Source organism: Mugil cephalus, chromosome 14, assembly GCF_022458985.1.
Source record: "Mugil cephalus isolate CIBA_MC_2020 chromosome 14, CIBA_Mcephalus_1.1, whole genome shotgun sequence".
In the NCBI taxonomy this organism is placed as follows: domain Eukaryota; kingdom Metazoa; phylum Chordata; class Actinopteri; order Mugiliformes; family Mugilidae; genus Mugil; species Mugil cephalus.
The window spans coordinates 1223788-1247429 of NC_061783.1; the positions used below are offsets into that span (position 1 = coordinate 1223788).

At 40.2% G+C, this 23642-nt stretch overlaps 1 protein-coding gene across 6 annotated transcripts in view; it reads right to left on the minus strand.

The window, feature by feature from the left end:
• Positions 1-21768, minus strand: part of fhod3a (formin homology 2 domain containing 3a) — a 48877-nt gene extending 27109 nt beyond the window's left edge. For 5 of the 6 annotated variants that reach the window (XM_047605240.1, XM_047605239.1, XM_047605238.1 and 2 more), the window contains exons 1-3: positions 21251-21768; positions 14728-14837; positions 11346-11413 (exon numbers count right to left, since the gene is read on the minus strand). In XM_047605240.1, coding sequence (XP_047461196.1) covers positions 11346-11413; positions 14728-14837; positions 21251-21415 — 343 coding nt within the window. In that variant the 5' untranslated portion in view covers positions 21416-21768. The remainder of the gene's footprint in view (positions 1-11345; positions 11414-14727; positions 14838-21250) is intronic. The other variant, XM_047605236.1, reaches the window with a different exon arrangement.
• Positions 21769-23642: the final 1874 nt, after the last annotated feature.

Genomic DNA, 23642 nt, shown 5'->3' on the forward strand with positions numbered 1-23642 from the left:
TTCCTCCTCTGTGCTGCTGTCTAAATATAGGAGTATCAAGTTTCAAGCATACTGTAACAACCCCAGATACTGGGTTCAATCTTTGTTTAGGTCATGCAGTGCACTGGGTGCTGCCCTGTAGGCTTTACCTGCAGTCAACCTGATGAGAGGTTTTAACTTCAATAAAGAGCTGTAAAAGATACAGTATTTGTTCAAATATAGTGCTTATCTAGAGTAATTTTGAAACTGGATGTAAATCAATTCACAATATTAAGAACATTTAAATAACATTTAATAAATAAGTTGAGTTTTTAGAGCAGATTTCCGCACATTTTGTATCAGTACACATGAAAAGGCATGTGGTTGGTAGTCAACCCTGCACTGTGCACATCTGTGGAGTGGCATAAAAGAATAAATACTTCATCAGTCTGCCACAGACTCATATTTGGACAATAATGCACGACTTCAGTCTCATGTCAAGTGAAATGAAAAGGAAAAGTTGGCAGACAGAGAAGGTCAGACTCCTGAGGACAACTTGGTTATTTTGCAACTGTCTATTTTTTGTCTGTTGGTCTTGGCTTACAGTATGAGCTCTGGATGACGATGGAGGACTATGAACACAGTGTGTGTGTGTGTGTGTGTGTGGGTGTGAGAGAGAGAGAGAGAGAGAGAGAGAGAGGAAAAGAAATAAAGGGAGGGTGAGACCTCCAAGGTTTGAGAAACAAACGTGTATGTGCACACATCGACTGGCTGATCAGTATAATAAGGTAGGTCTGAACTCACCTGTGAGTGGCTGAAGGCAAACTTTAATATGATTCCCATACAGACCCCCTAAGGCAAATGGCTGGCGCATTTCATAGCTAACACACTGAAATACAATGCAAACAACATACCCTCTTACACACAACCTTAAACAGGCCCTGTATAAGATCTCCAGACTGCAATCTTGAACTGTGTCAAAGGACATCAGCTGTGAAAGAAGCTCAAAAGCAGATGTCTTCAGGAAGGAAACTTACTATCACATAAACACGTGCAAACACATAAAAATACACGGACACAAATACAGTCCGGTTCCTCTCTTGTACACTGCCAGACCACAGTATGCCCTGTGCCCTTCACATGCCCCTGGCACCTCCAGAAAACACAAACACAAATATACTCTGCTTTTCCTTTAAGCAGACTGTGTTACTGCAACAACAAACCTTCCACACCAGTTACAATATTTCTTCATTTTACATACACAGGCAACCAGACAACCATTAATATGAATATGTTATCTCATCTCATCTTCTACTACCACTTATCCTCACTAGGGTCGCGGGGGTTGCTGGAACTCGTCCCAGTTTTCATTGGGTGAGAGGTGGGGTACACCCTGGACAGGTCGCCAATCTATCAACTATTTGCACTCACACTCATACCTGGGTATCACCAATTAGCCTAACGAGCATGTCTTTGGAGGTGGGAGAAAACCTCAGTGTGTTATAATACGTGTTATGACACTACATTTATATTATAAAATATTTCCTCATAGTATTTCTTCTTCCAATTCTGGCTCCTGGAGTGACAGTGGCTGACTCAGTAACATAACTGCAGCCTCTCTTTATTAACTGCTTATGTTTCTCCTTTCCATAAACACATTCTTTTTGTCGAAAAAATAAAAGATTGCAAATTTGTGTGTTGCTGCGTAACTGTCTCTTCAATCCTACTGCAGGCGGTTGACATTATGTCAGGTAGTTAATCTGTTACTGCACTTTCTGGACTAGTGCATTCTTAACAATAGTGTAGCCTTAATTTTTTATTTATTTATTTGTGCCGTGTGCAGCCCAGGCATAGGAGCCAATTGTGGGAAATATTTTCTTGCTCAGTCCCACATAAAAATGTGCACGTGTGAAACAAGTGGCCAGTGTTTTCCCTTGCTCTTCCCCCATCCTTTGTCATTCTATCTCACTTACACATTCATTCTCTCTCACTCCTTCCCCCTCTTGCTCTGTGCGTCACTCTCACTTCTCACACTCAGTTCTGGTGGCATTGTTAATTGGCAGGCTTCACCGAGCATGTGCAGTGACACTGTGTCAGAAAGAAGACAGAAAGTGGCAAATAAGAAAGTAATTAAATGAAATTAGAGCTTTGTATAGACTATAGTATTTTCTAATTTATTGTAATGTTGTCCCTGACAATAAGCACTGATGATTCACTACATCTAGTGAGAAGTAGTAACACTGAATTAACAAATTGTCATTTAAATGTGGTTTAAAGGCTTGAAAAAAAAACATGCTAATAAACTGTCTTGATTGGGTGTTTAGAAAAGGAGAACATAACAAAGGCTGACATAAAAGCAAGAAAAGACAGGCATACAGAGAGTGAGAAAGGCAAAGAAGGAAGAAGAAGAGAATGAAAACAAAAGAAGTTGAACAGCAGACAGAGTGAGTAAATAGAGGTGATACTGGAGGATATGTACTGATTGCTGAGTGGATTAAATGAGTGAAATCTTGCTCTGACTCATAGTGCACTTGCCTCTTATTATGCTCCTCATTTGTGTGTGAGCGCTTGTTATGTGTGTGTGCCTGATTCAGCCGACACAATGATTGGGACTGTGCCTGTATGAAATAAAGTTAGTAAAGTGTTAAACAGAAAAGCGTAGTATAAAGTTAGCTCCTGATGATACAGGTTAGGCCAGAAGCCCCTCAAGTACTATCCTTGGATGCGTTTGTGTGAGATAGGGAGAGAGATAGATATTGTGTAGTTTGTTAAATAACCACTAGAAAATAAACCAAGGAGAAACAAGAACACTACTGAAAACACATGTGTATGTTGTGGGGATACAACATATCTTAAAAAAAGAAAAAGAGTGAGGGTATAGTTTGAATCAAAGCCAGTCCAGCGAATGCAATCACTAATCTGAACTGGAAAGACACAATGTAAATGAAATCTCTAGAAACCTATCATCACCTGTAAGTCAGCAGACTATGGACCATTGGCATAGCGTTCTGTGCTGTTGGCCTGCTGCTTCAGCTTTGTCTGGCAGGTGCATTTCCTCCATGCTTTGTTTTTCCCTTGCGATCCGCTCCCTAAGTGATTTACCAGTTCAGTGGAAATCATCCCTCTCCACGTCTCTTTCCACACATCCCCTAAACCCATCATCTTCAAAACCCCACGGCTGGATAAGATGCCCAGCCTGCACATTCTCCAGTTTGTACTCTGGATGTTGAGCTTGTGGTAATTGTAATGTTTTATTGTATTATGTAATAGCTTCAAAATGATTAAAACAGGCTGGCCTGAGGCTTGCGCAGGCACACTTGGGTCCATATATGAGAAAACCCAGACGTTCAGAGGAGTGTACACACGTACACACATATTGATATATTTCTTTTTTTTTCTTTCTTCCAGTCAGCCCGCTGAGGCTTGGGAGAGAAAACCCCAGAGAGCAGCATGTTGTGCCACAGCACAAGAGTTGGACTTTGTGTTTGTCAGCATAACTACAGCCCAGGGAAAACCCTGCCACATCCACAGAAAACACAAACTCAAACTACAGACGGAACCCACCACATGCAGATTTCCTGTATATTATGGCACTGCAAGATGCAAGATGGGTATAAGCATTACAGTAGTTTTTATCATTTTGTTGTCATTTTGTTCAGAACAGATCCCAGTGAATTTCTGCACCTATCAGGTTTCAATTGTATAAATGCATGCAACATGATCCACTACAGAGCTGTAAAAAAAATCCAAACTAGTTAGTATTTACAGTTACACACACGTGTTAATGCAGCAGAAAATGAAAACAACAATATGTTGCTTTTCTACAACTGCTGTAAAGTTATTTCAGTACTTCTACACATCAATCACTGATGTGTCATCAGCCCATCTCTCCATCTCCCACAGCAGCAACTAAAGCATGACTCATGTGGGTCTCAGCTGCTGGTGAGGGTAGAGGGGAAACTATTTGAGAGATGTTCTCACTCTTTCTTTCTCTTCATAAAAATGAGGGGAGGGTTTGTTTTCTGGGTTTGTAGGTAATGGCGAGACAGCAAAAACAAAACGTGGGCATATAAACATTCATTTGCACGGAAGCTATCATGGCTATGCATGGATGAAACAGACTGAGTGACAGGTCTAAACTTTGCATGCAATTCATAAGTATGGTTAATTATCCCTGTTGACTCAAAAGTCAGCCGAACGATCATAGGGCACATGAGCCAAAGCCACGGGTGGCTATCAGAACAAAGAGTCAAGATGAGTAGTATGTGAAACTGAGCTGAGTAAATTTAAATGTAGGGAACAGAGCATGCTGGCCGGGAAAAGAAAAATATGCAGGAGGTTAATGTTTGAACTCAACCAAGAAGATGTTAATGGAGAAAGATGGACAATAAATGAGAAAATGATGCCAGATTAAAAAGTAGATGGAACATGTTGGCTAAGGGTAGCACGCATACAGTATTAGTGGCAGTATGCCAGCAAAACCTAACCTAATGATTGACAGGTCCCAGACCCAGGTCGCATTAAGAAAGCATTTGAGAGATCTGATCTCTGACCACACTTGGGGGTGGTCTGGGTTGCATGTGTCCACCTTAGTGTTGTAGTGTGAATGCAATGCGTCCTGAGTCATATTAAAGACCACCTAAACTCCTATACAGGAATGCTCCTGTATCAGTGGAGTTTTGCCTCATCGATTATTATAAAAAAAAAGTGCCAGGAATGAAATGTTTGTGCATTAGTAATGAGAGTCTTTTCAAATATTCTGCCATTGCAGTAAGAATTACAAAATGAGTAGTACAACAGTACTTTTTCTGTGTTAATTACTGATGTTGATGTATAAGGACCTTCAATGTCTTTATTTTAAATTTATTACCATCAATTATAATGCATATGGAAAATTCCAGGGTTCAAGTTCTAATCTGAGTTTTGTGCAGGTCTAACTAACGTCAGGATGGAGATCAGTAAATAATAACTCAGCACACACAAAAACAAAACACAAAACCAGACCTGTTTTCAGTTTTGCAGTAGTGGTAGAGATCCATTAGAGATAACAGCTGTTAGAATATTCTACTGCGTCCCAGGTGATGTCTGCGTTTATTTACATACAGAGAAACTGAGACCGGATCTGGAGACGCATGTTAATACCAGGTCTGAACACACGTACCTAAAGCTGGTCAACGTCTGAACAGGCCCAATGTTTCCGGACGCAGATGTCCTATACAGCTGACCCCAACCAGTATTACCAAGCATTATCTCCCTGTCACACCATGCCATTACCAGGCTTTATCTCCCTCAGCAGGGGGAAACCAACACAGTAAGTCGCTGTTAAGACCAGCTGTAGTCATCTGTTTTTCCAGCATCTTCAGGACACACTGCTGTCACTGCCACTGCAGCCCTGACAGTAAAGCTCCTGAGACTGATTTCTACTTTATCACTTGAGATTACCCTGTCAGTTAGTTCATATTTAGAAAGATTTTGATTTGTGTAACTCTGATGATCTGTTACATAGTTTTAAATACAGTCATGATATATCCTGGTTTTGGCATAGAGCCATATTGCCATTTTTGTCCAGTTAAAGCAGGGTTAAATCATTTAACTAAAAGTGATGGTTTTGGGAAATATTAATTCATTGAGTTATGAACTGCACAGATAAGGATAAATAATAATAGATAGATAATTTGTTATTTAACAGCACAAGACGGGTGAGAAAAACGATGAGTGAGAAAAACGTGAAACTTCACTTTTCCTCGACCTCTGGAACCCACCTCTCCTATGGATAATAGAGTTACAGAAATTCAAAATTCAAAAGTATATTTATTTATTTATTTATTTTAAAGGGGGCTAAATTCCAGATCTCAGAACCAAGGGATTGAACAAGCTCCAAAACACATTCAAGGTCTTTTGTTCCCCACACCAGCTCTTTTGTTTCACCTGCTGTAGCGCTCATTACCTGTCAGATAGCACACGCTCTCTATATTTGATCACTTGAATTCCTGGATGTTCTTTCACTTGAGGAGAGGCTGGAAAATGAGGCCACATGGGAAACAGCAGCATTTGGAATCAAAAACATTCTGTTAAGTATACTGTTTAATCACTGTACAAATGATGACAAAACTATAGTTTATACTGAGTCAGTGCAAATTTAAATGTGAGGGTTTCTTATTTACTGAGCATATTTGTTCTCCCATGTGAATCAAAACAGACAATGTATGTTATATTTACTTTCAGGTCAATTTGTCACCTTCTCACAATTATGAAATGGCCATTAAATATCATATAATGACTGTGGTCATGCTGTTGCAATAAGATAACGTAGAAACATGTGCGATGGGGTGGCACAACTAATCAGATTTCCAGTGGGGAGGGAGGGGTAATTTAATTATAGTAATCTCACAGTACTTTTTGTACAATAAAAAGTTACAATAAATTAAAAAAAAATAATCCACTACCATTTATTTGATTTTATTCCACTTCATGATCATGCAAGCTTGCAGCTCACAATTCTACAGCAATAACTGTTGCTGATATAATGAGTAAAGATTCCTCCAGGTGCCACTAATGCAGTTGCTAGGCTAGAGACTTCCACTTGTAACACTAACATCTTGCTTATTTGCTCTTGCTCTTTTCCAGTACTATAAACTCCCATCATTCTATATTGATCTGTCTTTATCAACTTGTTATTGTGCCCCTAAAATCCTTTAAATCCCACATTGAGCAAGTAGAAGTCACGCAGTGTGCTACCTTCCTCACATTTTTCTGTGCTGTCAACACTTTCTAAAGATAACACCTCCATTTCCCTCTTCCTCTCCTGTCAGCTGTGATGCACAACAACCTATCGCCACAGAGACAGCTAAAATTAACCCTTAAACCAGAAGTTCTGATTGGCCCTCAGCTGGGACAGGAGAGCAAAGCACCACTCAACACAGGGGTGGGAATATAAGAGAAAGAGTACGTGAGGAGACAGTTAAAGACAAAAGAACAAATGAAATGGTAAAAGGACAAGGGACAATTATGATGTTGAGTCCATACTGAACCTTATTAACCCACATCAGAGGACAGCATCATGCATAAGAAGACAAAAAATCCTGATTTCCCAGCAGGACTCAGACCATGAGTGTTAAGATCATAGACTTTAAAAAAATGAACACCATGACAGTTCCCAGTAAGCAAGCGACAGCATGTGGAGCTCCCCCTGCTGGCTTGCTGCAATATAGGCCAAAACCAAGCCTCCTCCATGTTAGTGTAAAGAGCTTGAGCCAAATTAAAACACTAAAATACAGGTAAAAAAAATTTCTAGGATGTTTTTTGTCATTTTAGATAGATTATATAATGCTGGTGTGTGTTCAAGAGTAAGTTAAAAGCGTTATTTGATGCTCTAAAGACAGGTTGTGACATCATGATGATTGACAGTTGCCTCTGACAACTGCTCCTTGAAGCGGCCCCGTAGTAATGTGAGAGCAGGAAATATTAAATATTAAGTACAATGTATAATCCAACATTTCTTTGTACCTAGTGGAGATAGAGCAGAGTGCAGCATTAATTAAACGTAAACGCCAGTGAGTCTGGAGGAAGTGTGGACGGGTCATCGATAATGCTGCTCTACTCCTGGACAGGACTGCGCAGACTCTGGCTCTAAACTCACAAGATGGCAACACCCATATCGCCTGGATACTACCATTAGTTTTGCCAGTGGGAGGGTGTGGAGATGCATTGTCCATTCTTCTACAGTCTATGTTTGAGATTGTTAAAGTCCCTCTCACTGAATGCAGAGTAGTGCTTATACCAGCAGTCAAAGTCACCACTTTGCTGACAGTGCCAATGTGTCCTCCTTTTCATACACAAGAAAAAAACTCATTAACTTACAAACACTGTCACACCCTCACTCACACGCTTCACAGAGCTTCTTTAATCCCAAGCTGGCAAGCCTGCATGTAATTTGATCTTTCCACAACAGAGCCAAGAAATGCCCAGGAGACCTGTGCTTCTCATACAACTTTTCTCACCCTTGCTACCCTGAAAGAAGACCAGTGGATGCTTTAAGAAGGTTGCAAACCCTAAGGTCTTACTAACATCTGACCATGAATCAAATCCTGATGCCAGTCAAGCCTGAAAGTTGTTGAAACCAGAAAGATTAAGTCAGTCTTAAATGAAACTTTTCCATTTCTTACCCAAAATACTACTATAGTGACGAACTACTTGTGAAACAGACACTTAATTTTGTAAGCGATCTGCATCCTTGTATGTGACAGACTTTTCATTTAGTGGATAGTCTGCTGTCTACTACTCAGGGATTTAAGGGTCAAGGCCTCGGAGGATTAGAGAATGTTATAAACAGGTTGAACAGCTGAGGCGACACTGAACACAGTTGATCTCTAAAGTGAATAGATCGCTCTGACTTGCGGTCAGTATAATGCGAAAAATCCACTCATCCACCATCAACCTTGGTGATGATGCAGCGCCTTCGTGCTTGTTTTTAATAAAAAGCTGTTTTTCATCAAATATAACTAGCAAATATATGAGTACTGGTTTTCGTCAAAATCATGGGAATGTCTGTCGTAAGTGTGTGCATGTGTGTGTGTGTGCACACGGGTTTGTTTATTACATACACATGGGTGTGTGAATCTTTTTCTAGCTCGAGCCACTTCCCACTCCATTTGCTCAGGCCCACTAGAGGATGAGAGGAAAAATGTAATGTTCATGTGTTCAAATGGTAGCAGGTGACTGACGAGCCTGGTCTGTTTTCATCTGTTTCAAATACCCCTGACCCTGGGACTTAAAAGAACCCCCATTCTTAGACAGGACACAGAAGCCTGTCATACTCTACTAAAGGTGGGGCATATGTGATATGTCCAGTGGTTGGTCCCTAAGTCTGGCGAAAAACAAACTGTAGTATAATCACCTAATATGCATCAGTTTACTGAAATCTGGGTGGTAGTAGCTCAGGAGGTAGAGGGGTCATCCAATAACCAAAAAGTTGGGGGTTAAATTCCGCCCTGTCCCTAGTCTGTCCTTGAGCAAGACACCTTGCGTCCAGTGTGAACTCCATTGGTGTATAATTGCGAGTGAGTGATGTTGGTGGTGGTTGGAGAGGACATAAGCAGGGATTGGACGCCATGTTTCCATCAGTCTGCACCAGGGCACTTTCCCCTTTTAACACCCTGTGCTCCACTGACCTTTCACCTCGCCATGTTCTCAACCAATCACAGACACAGATTCTAGGATCCAGAATTAGCACTGCTATCACTGGCATGGAGAATGCTGACCATGTAGACAAGTCATTGAGGAAATAAGTGAGAAGAACAGAGGCGAACGAAAGAACGTAAGCGGGAGTGGGGTGATTTTGATGCCTGTTTTTGACAGGTTCTTCCATACGATTACTGTAAAAGACGTAGTAGGTGCGCCTCAGCATTTCTGTGGTGTCTAAAAAATAATGAAAATGAAAACAAAAATATGCTGAGAGTGCTGTACTGCTGTGGAGAGAATAGATACTGAACAGAAGAAGGGGTTGTCTTATATTTGGTGACTACATAATGCCATGTTCAAAGAGTGTTGCATTATGGGTCATTTGTAGCAACAATGTCGCAAGGCATTTAGCCCAGCTAAAAGTGCTTGACTAGCCCAGTTTAATTTACATGTTTCCTACTATAGAGTAAATTTACAACAAAAATTAACCATATCAAAAAAGGTCCAGTCAAGTTCCCAGGAGTTACAACTGTCACAGTGATGAGAACAAAAAGATACTGTCCACAGTATCTCTGTCAAGAGGCTACACCCACTAAGAAAGTAAACCACCAATATAAGTCTAACTGAGCAGAAATGTCATTAGTAGCCATATGCTGTTTACTGAGAACCATATTCTAAGTGATTCTAATGAGCCTATGAATATATAAAATTTAATGTAAGTCCATCAAATTGTTGTCACTTAATCCTCAGGACTAACAAACTTGATTGGATTGGTGAGGTCAAGAGATCATATGAAGATTGTGTGACAATCTTGTCAGGCAATCCACTTGTTGATGAAGATCAAACAGTGCCCTGCAAGAAACTATTGGCAGCTTAGGTGTGTGTTTTTTTTTTTTAGGTGTAACAACAGTCAGCATTAAGACTGACTTTTATATGTAAATGTTTCTTTCAAAGAGACCAACATCCTGCAAACACAGCAAACTACAATGACCATTTAGCAGCTTTCAAAACTACTCAGAGTACAGATTGCGGTGTTTCCACATTTCATTCATCTCATGTGACTAAAGTTAGCTGGAGATAGATTTGAAAGTGCCTGCCCTTTCCAGTTTACAAGAACACAGACCAAACTATCCTGTGTAACAAACTTTGTTGAGATCTTTGTTGAAATATGGAATTTCAATCTAACCTTCAGATCAACACTGGGAACACTAGAACTTACATTGGGACATGAATAGTGTATTGGGAGTACTGGCAAGGGTAATTACAACAATTCTGTATATCAATGCGATATGCATGTATCTATTTATATATAGATATTTTCGTCTGGGGTAGACAGACAAGCAGATAAACCACGCTATACCATCATGATAAAAAGCTTTGGCTCTGAGCTGCTTGATGCCATGTTGCCCTTCAACTTAATCTCCTATCATTCTTCTTAACCTTCTAAACCTCTCACTCAGTTCCTTCTTCTTTCTCTTATAATGACATATTTCAAATTTTGTGTTATCTACATTCAACGATACTTTCACTTCTTTTCCTGTGTTTTCCCTTTGTCCTCCTGTTCACCATCTTAAACTGAGAAGAGTTTTTAGATGCATGTCTACTGTAATAGCTGTCTGCTACCACGTGGTTGCAGTATCAAAAATAAGTTGTACAACCAGAGATTGTTATCTATTTTTGTGCTTTTGTTTGTCCTTCAGCTTTGTTGCCGCTTTAGAAAACATTGGACTGAGGATGAATTTTAATATGTAGCCATAGTTTGCACCTCTCTCTTATTTGAGCTAATAATACACAATTAATATATTTTATATATTTTTGTGTGAACTCTACTGTGGTTATTGCATTGACAAGCCAACCCTTCAACCAATCTCCATTCTACATGCAATGTTAGCATGGAAGTGATAGCCTGCCATAATCCTTTACATTGCGTAGAAAGAGAGCAACACAAAAAGACGCACAAACATGAATCAGCCTTGACAGGTCACTTCACAGAGACAACCATATCAACTTTTTTCTGATCAACATTTAAAACCCTAAAACCTTCCACCACACATATAACATGCTATTGACATGATGGAGTCACTACGTCGGGAGAGACCAGGTCTCATGTGAATCCCAGGACAGCCAACTGAGTGTTGGCATAATGTGTTCTCCGGCTGGCTGATGTGTCTCAATGTTCATGTGTGTGTCCTGGGAAGAATACTCACCAATGCAGGCGTGTACACGGACAGTCAGCTGAGTTCGTAAAATAACACTGTGCTTCTTTCCTCTGGATCTAGAAGAGCGAGTGGAGCAATAAAGACAGAAGGAAACACAATTAGTTTTGATTCAAAAATATTTTCAGTGATGAGCAGTAGAGCTGAAGATAATACATTTGTTTCATGTTTCATTACTGCAATGTAATCTGAAAAAAAAAAAATCTGTCTTGTGTACAACAATTTTGTTAATTATGGAAATGGGGTTTGAGGACAAATATGAAGCAATTACCTTTTTTATAGTGTAAAACCGTTGGTATGATGGGAATGATGCAGACAGACACTAGCCTGCATTTCATTTGTGCCCCCATACTGATACACATCTGTCCTTGAGGACAGACAGCAGAACTGCAGCAGACACAACACACATTTGCACACACATTTATACACAGCTCTGCATCATGCCAGTGAGCACACACTCATACAAAACACATTGCCAGTGGGGAAACACTGAGTACACAGAGCACACAAACATCGAGGTGGAGTATGATGGTCTTTTTAGTGCCAACCAAACTGTCTCTCCTATCCTTAGCTGTTATCCAGGAAACAGTGATTTCAATCACTAACATACAGTTTACATCTCAGCCAGGCAGGGAAAGCACTGCCTGATATGCATGACATGCACTAAGGAAAACATACATCCAAACAATCAGCAGCTGGCCTCTTATCCTGCCACTACATTATGGTAGCAGCTTTGCTGGGAAATTGAGCAAATGTTAACACAATCTGTTGAGATGCCAGTCTTCTTGGGAAAACATTTTTCTTACTTTTCTGATAACCTGTTGTGTAAGAATCACAGTCAAAGCGATGACTCGGAAGGAGAGAACCTAGGCTCAAAACTCAAACTCAACTCACTTAAAAAAAAAAAATTTAAACCTGAAAAACCTACGTAGGTGGCTTAATATATTTCACATGTATTCATTTTGAAAAATAAAAATGATTCAGAGGGAGATTAGTCTGGATCTCAATCTAAAGTACAGTTATTCTCATTTTCTCTTCACTTTGTTTCAGTGGAGGCAGAACTGTGCTTGTCACAAGAAGACTGTCAACTGTGGTGAGCAGTGTCCTTCCACAGCTGGAATCACAACACATTTTTGATGTGTGGGAACATAAATTGTGTGTGGACAATCTGTTTACACCAATGCGCACTTCATAACCCTCAGTTCTGTTTTTACTGAAAACTGTTACCAAATAATGCTCACTCATGCATGTACATAGCACAAACATATAGTATTTATATCTGACCAGCAGATGTAAGGATACATACAGTTAAGGCATAATTGTTGCTGTATAAATAGAGCACATTATAATCACAGCTATGTGATTAAATACTTTCCTTTTTGACCTTACCTACATACTATTACTTAAGGCTCATCTAACAGAGGGAAGACAGCATTAGTAAAGTATCCATCCTGAAACTTTGTGATGTTTGGCTGAACAAGGTCAGGCTGAAACCAAATGTGTGATTCATTTCCTAGTGTCTGCACAGTATGACCTTGGTTTGTCAGAATGACAGACAACCCAATCCAACCAGTTACGCCAGATCTTAGCCACTTCAAATACACATGAAGGCCTTATTCACCTGCCTGTCATCTGTCAGACAACATACAAAAGTTCACAAAGAGACACACACTCACGAACAAACAAAAAACGCATGCATGGAAACAAACACACACATACAAACAGACAGGGAACAGCTTGTCTCTGTGGGTCTGCCATCACTTATCATGCTACCGCCCCCAGTCCCAAACAGATCAACATACCACAACTCTCCACAAACACACACACACGTACTGCCACACACATACATATGTGGCCAGTTTTCTTTCCCAGTGAACTTCTCAATATGCTTTGAGTATCTAAGTATTTCATATCTGAAAATTGTATCTGTCTAAAGTTCAATTCAGCTCTACTCCATTTTATTTCCACAGTGCCACAGTTGTCAAAATATAACAATTAACTTAGTCCTTTAGGTAAATTAACAAGTGTGCGGGCCAGTTAACATTATATACCTGAAAGAAAAAAGAGTCTGTTAAGGAACACCATGCTAACTAGCTTGTGTTACTGTGGCTAGCCACTGTTGTGACTAAACAGAAGATAAGAGTCAAATGATGTCACAATCTTTTTTTTTCTCTGTAAGTTATCATATTACTCTTATGTCATGACAATTGCTTTGTGTAAGTAAAAGTCTTACAGCTGACAACAAACTGTGTTTCTTAATATTATATTTACTTATTATTTTTATACAGCCAATTGGCTAAAGTTACAAGTGGCTCATTGTTAACACACTGGACTTCAATGACATTTAGCTAGCAAACTGCTAGCAAATGTTGTGAGTAATGTTATGCATCACATAATCATAATCATATCATAAGCAGGCCCACCTTTTTTGTAAGATTTCATGTGGTCTGTTAGCTTAATTGTACATTTTTCTAACTAACTCCGCAACTGCTAAGGCTAACTAGGTAGGATTGTGGCTATCCTTATTTTCAGTTACTAAGCATCTACTACAAAGTGTTCTTGGTTGTGGCCAGTTTTTCCTAAGAGTGTTTATTAACAGGGGATAACTTTTAAATGAAAATGGTTTCTACCACCAGTATCAGAAATATGGTAACTTTTTTTTAAAATAAAACCTGTCAAAGGAAAATGGAAGATGTGCTACAGTGCTGCCAGGAAAATTCTACATGATGGAAGTTACAGCAGATGCAGAGTTAGCTGTGATAGACTGACATACTGACACAGTTAACCAAGTAGTTAACAAAATAGTAAATCAGCAAGTCAGCTACACATCACACATTATACTTATTCTTAACACGTATCAAGTGAGTCTATTGTTTAAGAGGCAGTCCAAGAACTGATCTACGACATCAAAGGTGGTTTACCACGTAGCATTCAAGTGAAATGCTTAACACACTGGTTTCCATTCCTCTTTGAGACAAAGAGAGACTTATTTAAAATTGAAAGGTTTCATAATGGTCCTACTTCAGAGTGATCATGATATTATTAGGAATATACATTCCTCGATACCAAAGTTGACAAGTTTGTGAACTCTAAATTTTTGTCACAAGGACACAGACTTTACAAGTTATTATTAAACAAAGTACAACAAGAGAAAGGCTGTTGCTGTGGAAGGGGAGGCACATCTGTCTTGCTTTCCAGAGTGCTTCATACTTTCCGTGAAGTTGTGCTTCCAAGAAATCCATATCCAACAGTTTGTGATTCTCCCCATTTTATAGGAATAAAGAAACTTTGATGAACTTTGAATGTGTGTGAGGAAGAGAGGGTGTTATGTTTGATTGGTCAAAAGTGAGAATGCATGACCTTATGGTCTCACCCTGTGTCATCCTGGTGAAAGCCCTCCAGCTCATCCCTTTGCTCAGCCAGAGAGGATTCAAGATCCAGGTAGGTTCCATTATGTGAAAGCTGAAGTGCACAGTCATCGAGCTATGGACAGAAAGAAAGAAATTGTTTTAACACAAAGGTTATACAGTTTGGTCCACATATATTTGGACACTGTATATTATCTGTATACCAAAACATGTTAAACATGCAGCTATATAATTAATATGGTCTTGAAGTGCAGACTCTCAGATGTAATTTGAGGGTATTTACATCCAAATTGTAGAAAGGTGTATGGATTAAAGCTCTTTAATATGTAGCTGCCTTTTTTTAAGGGATCAAACGCGCTGCATGGGTTATTCCCTCGTTAATCCACCATCATTTAAGCAGGTAAAAGGTCTGGAATTGATTCCAGGTGTGGTATTTTCATTTGCAATCTGTTGCTGCTAGCACATTTTGGACAGATGAAACTAACTAACTATCAACCTCTGTGAGAATGATGGGAAGAAGAAAGTATGCAAGAGGCTTGGAAAAGCTCATGATCCAAAGCACACCACATCTTCTGTAAAACATGGTGGTGGCAGTGTGATGCATGGCTTCCAACAGCAGATGATGTGACAGAACAGAGAAGCAGCCAGATGAATTCTGAAGTATATAGAGATATATTTTCTGCTGAAATTCAGCCAAATGCAGCAAAGGTTGATGCACAGTGCTTCACAGATCCAATGGACAACGACCCAAAACACACTGCAAAAGCAACCCAGGAATTTTTTAAGGCTAAGAAGTGGAATATTCTGCAATATCTGAGTCAATAGCCAGAACTCAAGCCAATCAAGCACATATTTCACTTACTTAAGAAAAAACTTAAGGCAGAAAGACCCACAAAGTAACAACTGAAGACAAATGTGATAAAGGCCTGGCAAAGGAGGAAACCCAGCATTTGGTGAAGTCCATGGGTTCCATGGACTTCAGACTGTCATTGCATTGAAAGGACTCTCAACAATACTTTTACAGATTTTATTTATTCATTAATTTCTCTAATTACTTTTGAGCCCCAGACTTTGTTTCATAGGATATTTTTGTTAAACCATTTGGATTAAAGCTGAAAGTCTGTGTTTCCATTACATCTTCGTTGTTTCATTTCAAACCCAATGTGCTGGCATACAGGGCCCAAACTATGAAGATTATGTCACACTAACTGTAATCAATATTGATACTGGAATCGTTTTGACTGAAGCAAACAAAATTAATCAAAGATACCGCAACAAAAGTGGTCCACAATTGAAATTATAATTAATTAATGTTAAAGATTAAATCATTTCTGTAGATAGATATCCACATATGAATTTTTGCACCAATCCAACCCATTCTAATCCAATCCAACTGTATTTATAAAGCACTTTAAAAACCACAAAAGTGAATCAAAGTGCCATACAGAAGAAATAAATATAAGACATAAGCCAGAAGCTTTCTGGTTCCCATTAGTAGTATTGCCCAAATGTACTTTGAGAAGGCTTTGGATGTACACAGGTAAACAGTCTGGCAGGGAACAAAAGAGGCAGACCACCCTGTCATACCCTGTTAGCAAACAAGGTAACATGTCACATTTATCAAGCCAACTTCTTAGCTGATGTTTAGTCGTAGACTTCATTGCCCAACCACAAATTCAGTACTGTTGTCTCCATTTGCTAGTCTAACTCTAGGCAGAATGGGAACCCTTGGATCAGATATCCACTGACACCAAAACACCAAAAGTCACAAAACATTAGCAGTTGCCCCCTGACAGACTACGGGTTTGCAGATTTGGGATGAAATGCCATGTCAAAATTACCCTGGCAATCCAAGCATATAAAGCACCCACAGGACTGATAGTCGTTTCTGGGCTCACTTTTTCTGCTGCCCTTATCTATCCATGTTTTACATGCTTTTTAAAACAATTTGTGCCTGTAAAATGAAGCAAGTTTATGGCTCAGGCTTTGAACACGAGTACAGTAGCCTGTGAAAAGTGCGAGAACCATATGTGGTGCGGATCTGCTTTATGCATTACAAAGCTGTTAAGGGCATTAACTGGTAAAAAAGGCTGCAGAACATGAAACCAAAATCAGAGTGGAACACAAAGAAAGAAAGACATATTTTAATGCATTTATGTGTAGTCTATAATATGAAGCTTCAGCACATTGAGATCCTAGTATGTTTATGGAGGACGCAACCAGTCTTTCGCACATACAGAATCCACATGTTTATATTTATACACATTGCAGATTCTCAAGAAAGTGCAATCTCACCCATGCCACCTGTGATTGCATGGTCCAAAGTAACATTGAGCAGCCGACGTCAGAGCTGACCCACGAATGCTGTGTAATAGGAAACCCTGCTGAGTTTGAAACCAGGTGCACAGCAATATATCTGCACTCCACTGGCATTGATGTTTACGATAGCAGTCACAAGTTGATGGCAGGTGCAAGCGAGCCATCGAAGAGACGTCACAAAAAAAGCAACTTGCATCATCATGTTGCAAAAATTAGCTAGTTAACTATGAGTTTTCCCTGTGACTGTCCAGTGAGATCAGAGGCAGCATTTAGCAGCTCAGTGGTATTGGTGGGTATAACCTAGCTTGGCCTCTGGTGTGCTGCCAAATGCACTTGCGACCATCCATTCGAGCTGCTAGACGACAGTTCTGCCCCCCCTCCTTCCCACCACCACCACCACCACACACATCAGTTGGGAACCAAGAGACGGACTGTCGGATGGACTCACAGCGTAAATATATCCTTGCTATATTTACTCTGCTCTGAGGCAGCATGCTCACTGGAGCTTCAGAGTGGGTGTGTCCACAGAGGTTGGGAGCTAAAGGGGGAAACTGTCAGGGACAAAATATTACAGACAAGAATCAAAGAAGCTCCATGTTACCTATGAACTAGTGTAGTGGGACTTCAATATGTTGTTCATTCTAGCAAGTAACCCCACGAGAAGAAAAAAGATGACAACAACAGTGCAGTTTCCCCTTACCCTCTCACGAGCCACACTAATCTGTCTGTGCCAAATAACTAATCCGCTGAGCAAAACACACTTATTTAACACAATTTGAAAACTGATCAAGTAAACCACTGATAGGAACAACTATAAAATATTGTGGATAAAACGAATTAAGGAAGAAAGAAATGCTGCAAATGTTAAAGCTGACAACTCAATGAAAACATAATCAGTCAGCTGATCTTTACTTACTGTGCTTAATGCTAATTCTAGCATATTGGTGTTTTTGGTCGTAAGCTATTGGCTACTGATACTAAAGCATTGAAATGTCGACTTCAAAACCGATGTTTGATCACATTATTGCAATGTATCCTAGTAAGGTTGTTTTCCAGCTCAAACTTAAAACAACAAATGTTAACCTCACAAAGATGCAAGAGGAAATGAGATTTATTATTTTAGCCAAACACAGAGTAGACCATTCAGCAATCCTAAGACCCTTGTTTGGCTGCTTGTGTGACTCAAACTGTTATCCAGGCAAAAATGAATAGGTACTAGCATTCTAGTGTAAATACATTAAGGGCAATCATTGTACCAGCTTTTAAAAGGTACTGGACCCAAACGCAACACCACATCTTTTGTGAATGTGAGATTTGGCAAATCTCAGTGGCAAAGGGGGGTGGGGTGGATGGTGGTGTTAATCATGCCCTGCCCCACTGCCCTGTTTTTTTTTGTTTGTTTTTTTTTTGTTGTTGTTGTGTTTTTTTTTAATGAAACAAAAGCAGTTCTTAGCCCAGTCTGCTAGAATTATTTATTTTTTTCTAACATTATCCCAGCTAAACTTCAACCTACAGTAAAACAGCATCATTTTTATTTTTCATTTATTTGGAAATGCCCTGTCTGTCTGTCTGTTAACACGTGTCTGAGGACAGTGTACCATCACCTCCAGCTCCCTGCTGTTTTCTGATACTTGGCTTTATCTATATATAACTATACTAACCAACAAATACTGCGACCACTTCGTAAAACAATATGCAAGCAGATCACTTTCCAAATGGTGTCTCTTTCCTAAAACATTTGTAATAGGAGTAATAACATAACACACATCATACTGGATGTAGCTGGGAGAAATACGGCTCCAAAAAGGAACCACAAGCTCTTCACAGCTCAGGATCCGGGACAGACAAGGGAAACACTTAGTGGCTAGTATACTTTACGCTCATTTAATCAAATTCGCCCAGAAGAGCAAGGCAGTGAAAAAGAAGGTGGCGGCGGGATGGGGGTGGGGGGCGTGTAATTACTTCCATGTTAAAACATCACTGAGGCTGCCGGCGATGGCAGTGCGTCGACAGTTAACGATACCCTTACGTAACATAGACAATGAGTTTTTAAGAACTTTTTTTGTGTCAAAATCTGAGCCACAGAGCAGCGGGCTCTTTGAAGAGTGTGGGGGAGGGTGTGTTCTACTCTACCATTAAATCTCCTGTTGCTTTAATGGGAACTATTTGGTAATGAAGTTTAAGTTGGGCTGTGAAGTCTGGGATTTATTCCTTTTTATTGTTGTTGTTTTTGTTGCAATGGGAGCTTTTCATTGCAAAATCATATCTGTTTGGGGTAGCTTCTGCATTGAGCCTGAACACAATGGTACATAACTCGCTTCATTGCCTCATTTAAATCACTGATTTCTATATTTTAGACTAGATTCATTGCATGTGCCTTTTATCATCAACTTGGGTGTATCTCTTAAGAGGAAAATGGGGACCTCTTCTGTGAGAATCAAAAGGAAACTTCTTTGTTTAGAGGCTGGGACAAAATGACACATCCCAGTAAAACAGTGATTTAGCCTTGGCAAACCATCCCAAACTTATGTGTGTGTTTATGTGTGTTTGAGCGTACAAACGTCTGCACGGTCAGAGAGGTGGAAGAGGAGATGGAGGAAGAGGTCAGGAAAACCACGACAGCCAAAGTGAGGAGAACAAAGTGTTGTAGAGATCCAGGCCCCAGCCACAGGAATTCTGGGACAAGTGACCTATACTTTTCATGCAGGCCAGCCAGCCGTACACCGAGCTCTACCATCAGGACATAATAACACAGCACGCTTTTATAAGAGAAGAGCTCAGGAGGTTGAAACTAAACGAGGGAAAGACTGTTTTTGCAACTAGTTAGTCCAAAAACGAGAGGGAAAGCTCGAGAGCAGACCCGTTTTGACATTTTCCGATAATATCCTAACACTTGAATCTTATAAGCTTTAGATCTGGACAGTCTGGCGGGCAAATTTGCAGCCATTCTGTTTCATCCCCTATAATCTAAGCGCAATATCCAGTTGCCACTGTGCGCAGTCTTCCTCCTGATGTGAACCAAATTGCAAACACGAAGGCATGCTGTGCCATCTGTCCATGTATAAGTTGTAATCATAAGCTTTTCAGTGCTGCGGACTGTTTTTCATTTGTTTTGTGGCCCTTAAAAATGGGGCAGCAAAAGATCGACTGGTTAGGAAAAACCGCTCTGCTGTTGAACGCTGGTTTGCTGTTAGGGATGCAGCTCAACTTGGAGTTTTCTTTCTGTATAGTTCAATTTTATTCTAGTCTACACTTTCAGCTTGAACTACACAGGCCTTATATACATCAATAGCAGAAATAAGGTCATGTGAAGGCTCTGCTCCACTTGTGTAGCTTCTGTGGGTGTGTTCATGTGTTTGTGTGTCTGAGTCAACCTTGTCAGAAAGGAATGTGTTGCTATTTTTTCTGGGTCACTTAAAACTCTGAAATTTACTGAAAATTGAATCCCTACTTCTCTGTCACACCCAGCATGTTCCTTCACCCTCCATTCATTGCAATTTAGGCTGCTGGTTGCCTCGGTGGTAAGACTGTCACTAGCAGACAAATGAGGCAACTCAGGATGGATCCAGTTGCACTAATGCGTTCGCAACCACCTGTCACTGTGACATGCAAGGCAGAGTGCAAATATACAGTGATCAGGTTTACTACAAGAGCACACAGATTCACAGATTCTGAGATTTTTTTATCTTATTTTATTTTAAGAGCCCCCTCAATGGAGACATCAAAAGTTCAACTTCGTCCACTTTGAGATTTCTCTGACGTGGTCCAGGACTAGCTCAGTGGACACTTCAGGGGAATAAAGGTGTACCCACACTGAGATATTATAATCTAAAACATATAATTGAAGTCCATGTTTGAAGTTGCTGTGGGCTTTGAGGCAAACATTTGGAACCTTGTTTCATTCCTCAGGCTGGAAAGCCAATCACTTGTGCTTGCATGTGCTCTCAAAATAGACCGAACGGTGGTTGTGGTTTATTTGCAGGAGGCTTGAAGTGAAAAACAGCAGTCAGAACCTCTGCTTTAAACCCAAGAATGTGTGTGTGCTTGAACCTCAATATAGCAAATATTGATAAAAAAAAAAATGAACTTTACAGATTGTTTTCGTTTTTTGTCCTTCAGTATTTTGTCTGCATGCATTGCATTATGTTTTTCCATGAACTATTTTCAGGCTGGTTAATTCCTGGATGAGCTGTCTGCTGGTAATCCTACCTTGTGCGGAGCTTTGAGGAGCCTGTGGACGCCTGCTAGCTGGTTGATGAGGGGGATATCCTCTCTAAAGGTGTACAGCGGTGGTCTGGTCGGTTCCGGGAAATTGGTACTGTTGAACGGATCGGTGTCATCTAAAAACTGAACCCTGCAGACAAACGTGGCCATGGTGCATCCATGCAAGTGGCGTCTCCTCCGAGGGGGCTTCCCTGTGTAGTGGGAGCAGGACTGGCTATCGCTCCGCTCGCTCTGCTCTTCTCTCCTGGTAACGACAACAAACCCGTCAGTCGCCAAGCGCGCACTGTGCGCAGCCCGTCCTCCCACAGGACGCGGAGTTGACACAAGTCAGGATCTCTCCTTGCCTCCTTGCTTTGGTGATGCCGCCGTGTACTTTATTCCTGGAGAGGCAGGTGGCCAGTGACAAAGAGGAGGCAGCAGGCGGGCTTCAGCTTGGTGCAGGAGAGTAAAGGATCAGCGCAGCTTGGGACAGCCGGTCTGCTGTATGTCTGAGTCCCACTAAATCCAACCCCACCGTATCTATTTCTCCCCCCTTCTGCGCCCCCTCCCCCACTCCCCTTTCAGATCACTGACTGCGGTTTAGCCAGAGACTTTCCATATGAAAATGAAGTGCACTAATCCTGTGATACATTTATTTGGAATAAAAGGAATCCATATAAAATGCTGTCACACGATGCCACCGCGACATTACCAGACAATATAAAACCATACATATCTATATAATGAAATCAATATAGTGCATAAACTAAATCTGCAGGCCACTCTTTGCTTATCAGTCTTTATTAAATGTACTATTAAATTAACGACTTTATTTCTTACAATAATGAGGTGACAGGTGATAAAATATCTGTTAGATATAATCCCAGTCTTGCACAATAAAAACTAATTTCGGTGCTAAATAACTGTCAAGAGTGTTGCGAAGGTAGCTGGAGCGCAGCCGAAAGCAAACCTGACCAATGTTGCACTCTTGTGGCCAAAGATAGGTACAGAATGCCTGCAGACCAAGCTATCGTTTGGCAGCCCATGAGAAAAAAAATGACTCAGTGAGACCTCTAGGTGGCTACATATTTGTTCATACAGATACAAAATATATATATAAACCCATTCAAACCTAAGAAGGAACATTGGTGCATCGAAAATATTCCAAACTTTCCCTAGAGCCCCTTCTGTCTACCCTATAATATGACTGTGAGCATCTGTTGAAACAATAGTAAATTTATGCCTGGAAGCAAACCTGTTAGTGAGTAACTAAATGATAGTTGTAAAGTAAAATATAGTTCTATCTTTCAGGTCCTGCATCCTCACCCAATCTCTTACCTCCATTTAGGACTTGGCTCTGTGATGACACTTTTTTCAGAGTCCAACTGACAAAATGTTTAATCTCAAAGCACTTTTTGCTTCAATATATTTAACAGAGTTTCTTATAGGTCATTCCACATGCAGAAACACTGAAATCCAATTGCCACATATGATTAAACCAATGCCTTCCATTGTTCTCTGCCACTTGTGTGGTGCACATGATTGAAAGGGCGATTGAATGTGCAATATTCTATAATAATAATAACTCTATCAATACCTTTTATGTCACAGAGTTGGGTTTTGGTTATGGGATTTTTCTTTTGTTTCATTGTTTGTTTTTTCTTTGTGTTGTTAGGTTCCTTTAGGCTAATGCTTTGTAACCTCCCTTTTCTCGTGTGTCAATTTTCCTTCCTGTCTTTGTTGTCTTGCCCTTGTGTAGGTATGCTCCACCCTTATTAGTATCACCTGTGTTCTTACTATATCATCAGTCCTTTGTGTGTTTTCAGCCAAGACCCTCCCTCTTTCTTTGTCAGCCCCTCGCACTCCTTATGTAACTTTTTTTTCAGTCATGGTATCTTCCACCCCCTCTTTGAACTGCAAATGATAATTTCTTTTGGGGGGGACGGGAGTCAAGGAGTCCATCACATACTTATAATTACTCTCTAATCTACCTCTGCATTTGGGATCATCTGCCTTGTCTAAACTCTGGTTGATAATCTCCAACCGCTTTTTGACTTACACACTTACGGGAAACACAATAAGATTTAGAGGAAATGTGCTGAATATGATCAATTATTACCTAAAGGTTACCACTCATCCCATTCCTCAACACTGCTACATGTGAAATAGTTAAGTAGCTAATAAGTTCAAAGAACCAAGATATGCAAGTGCATCTCTCTCTCTCTCTCTCTCTCTCTCTCTCTCTCTCTCTCTCTCTCTCTCTCTCTCTCTCTATCTATCTATCTCTCTCTATCTATCTCTCTCTCTCTCTGTATATATATATATAGCAACAGCAAAGGTGTTGTTCTGGCCTCCAAAGTCCCAAGCTGATAGAGTATCTGTACCAAATTAAAGTTTA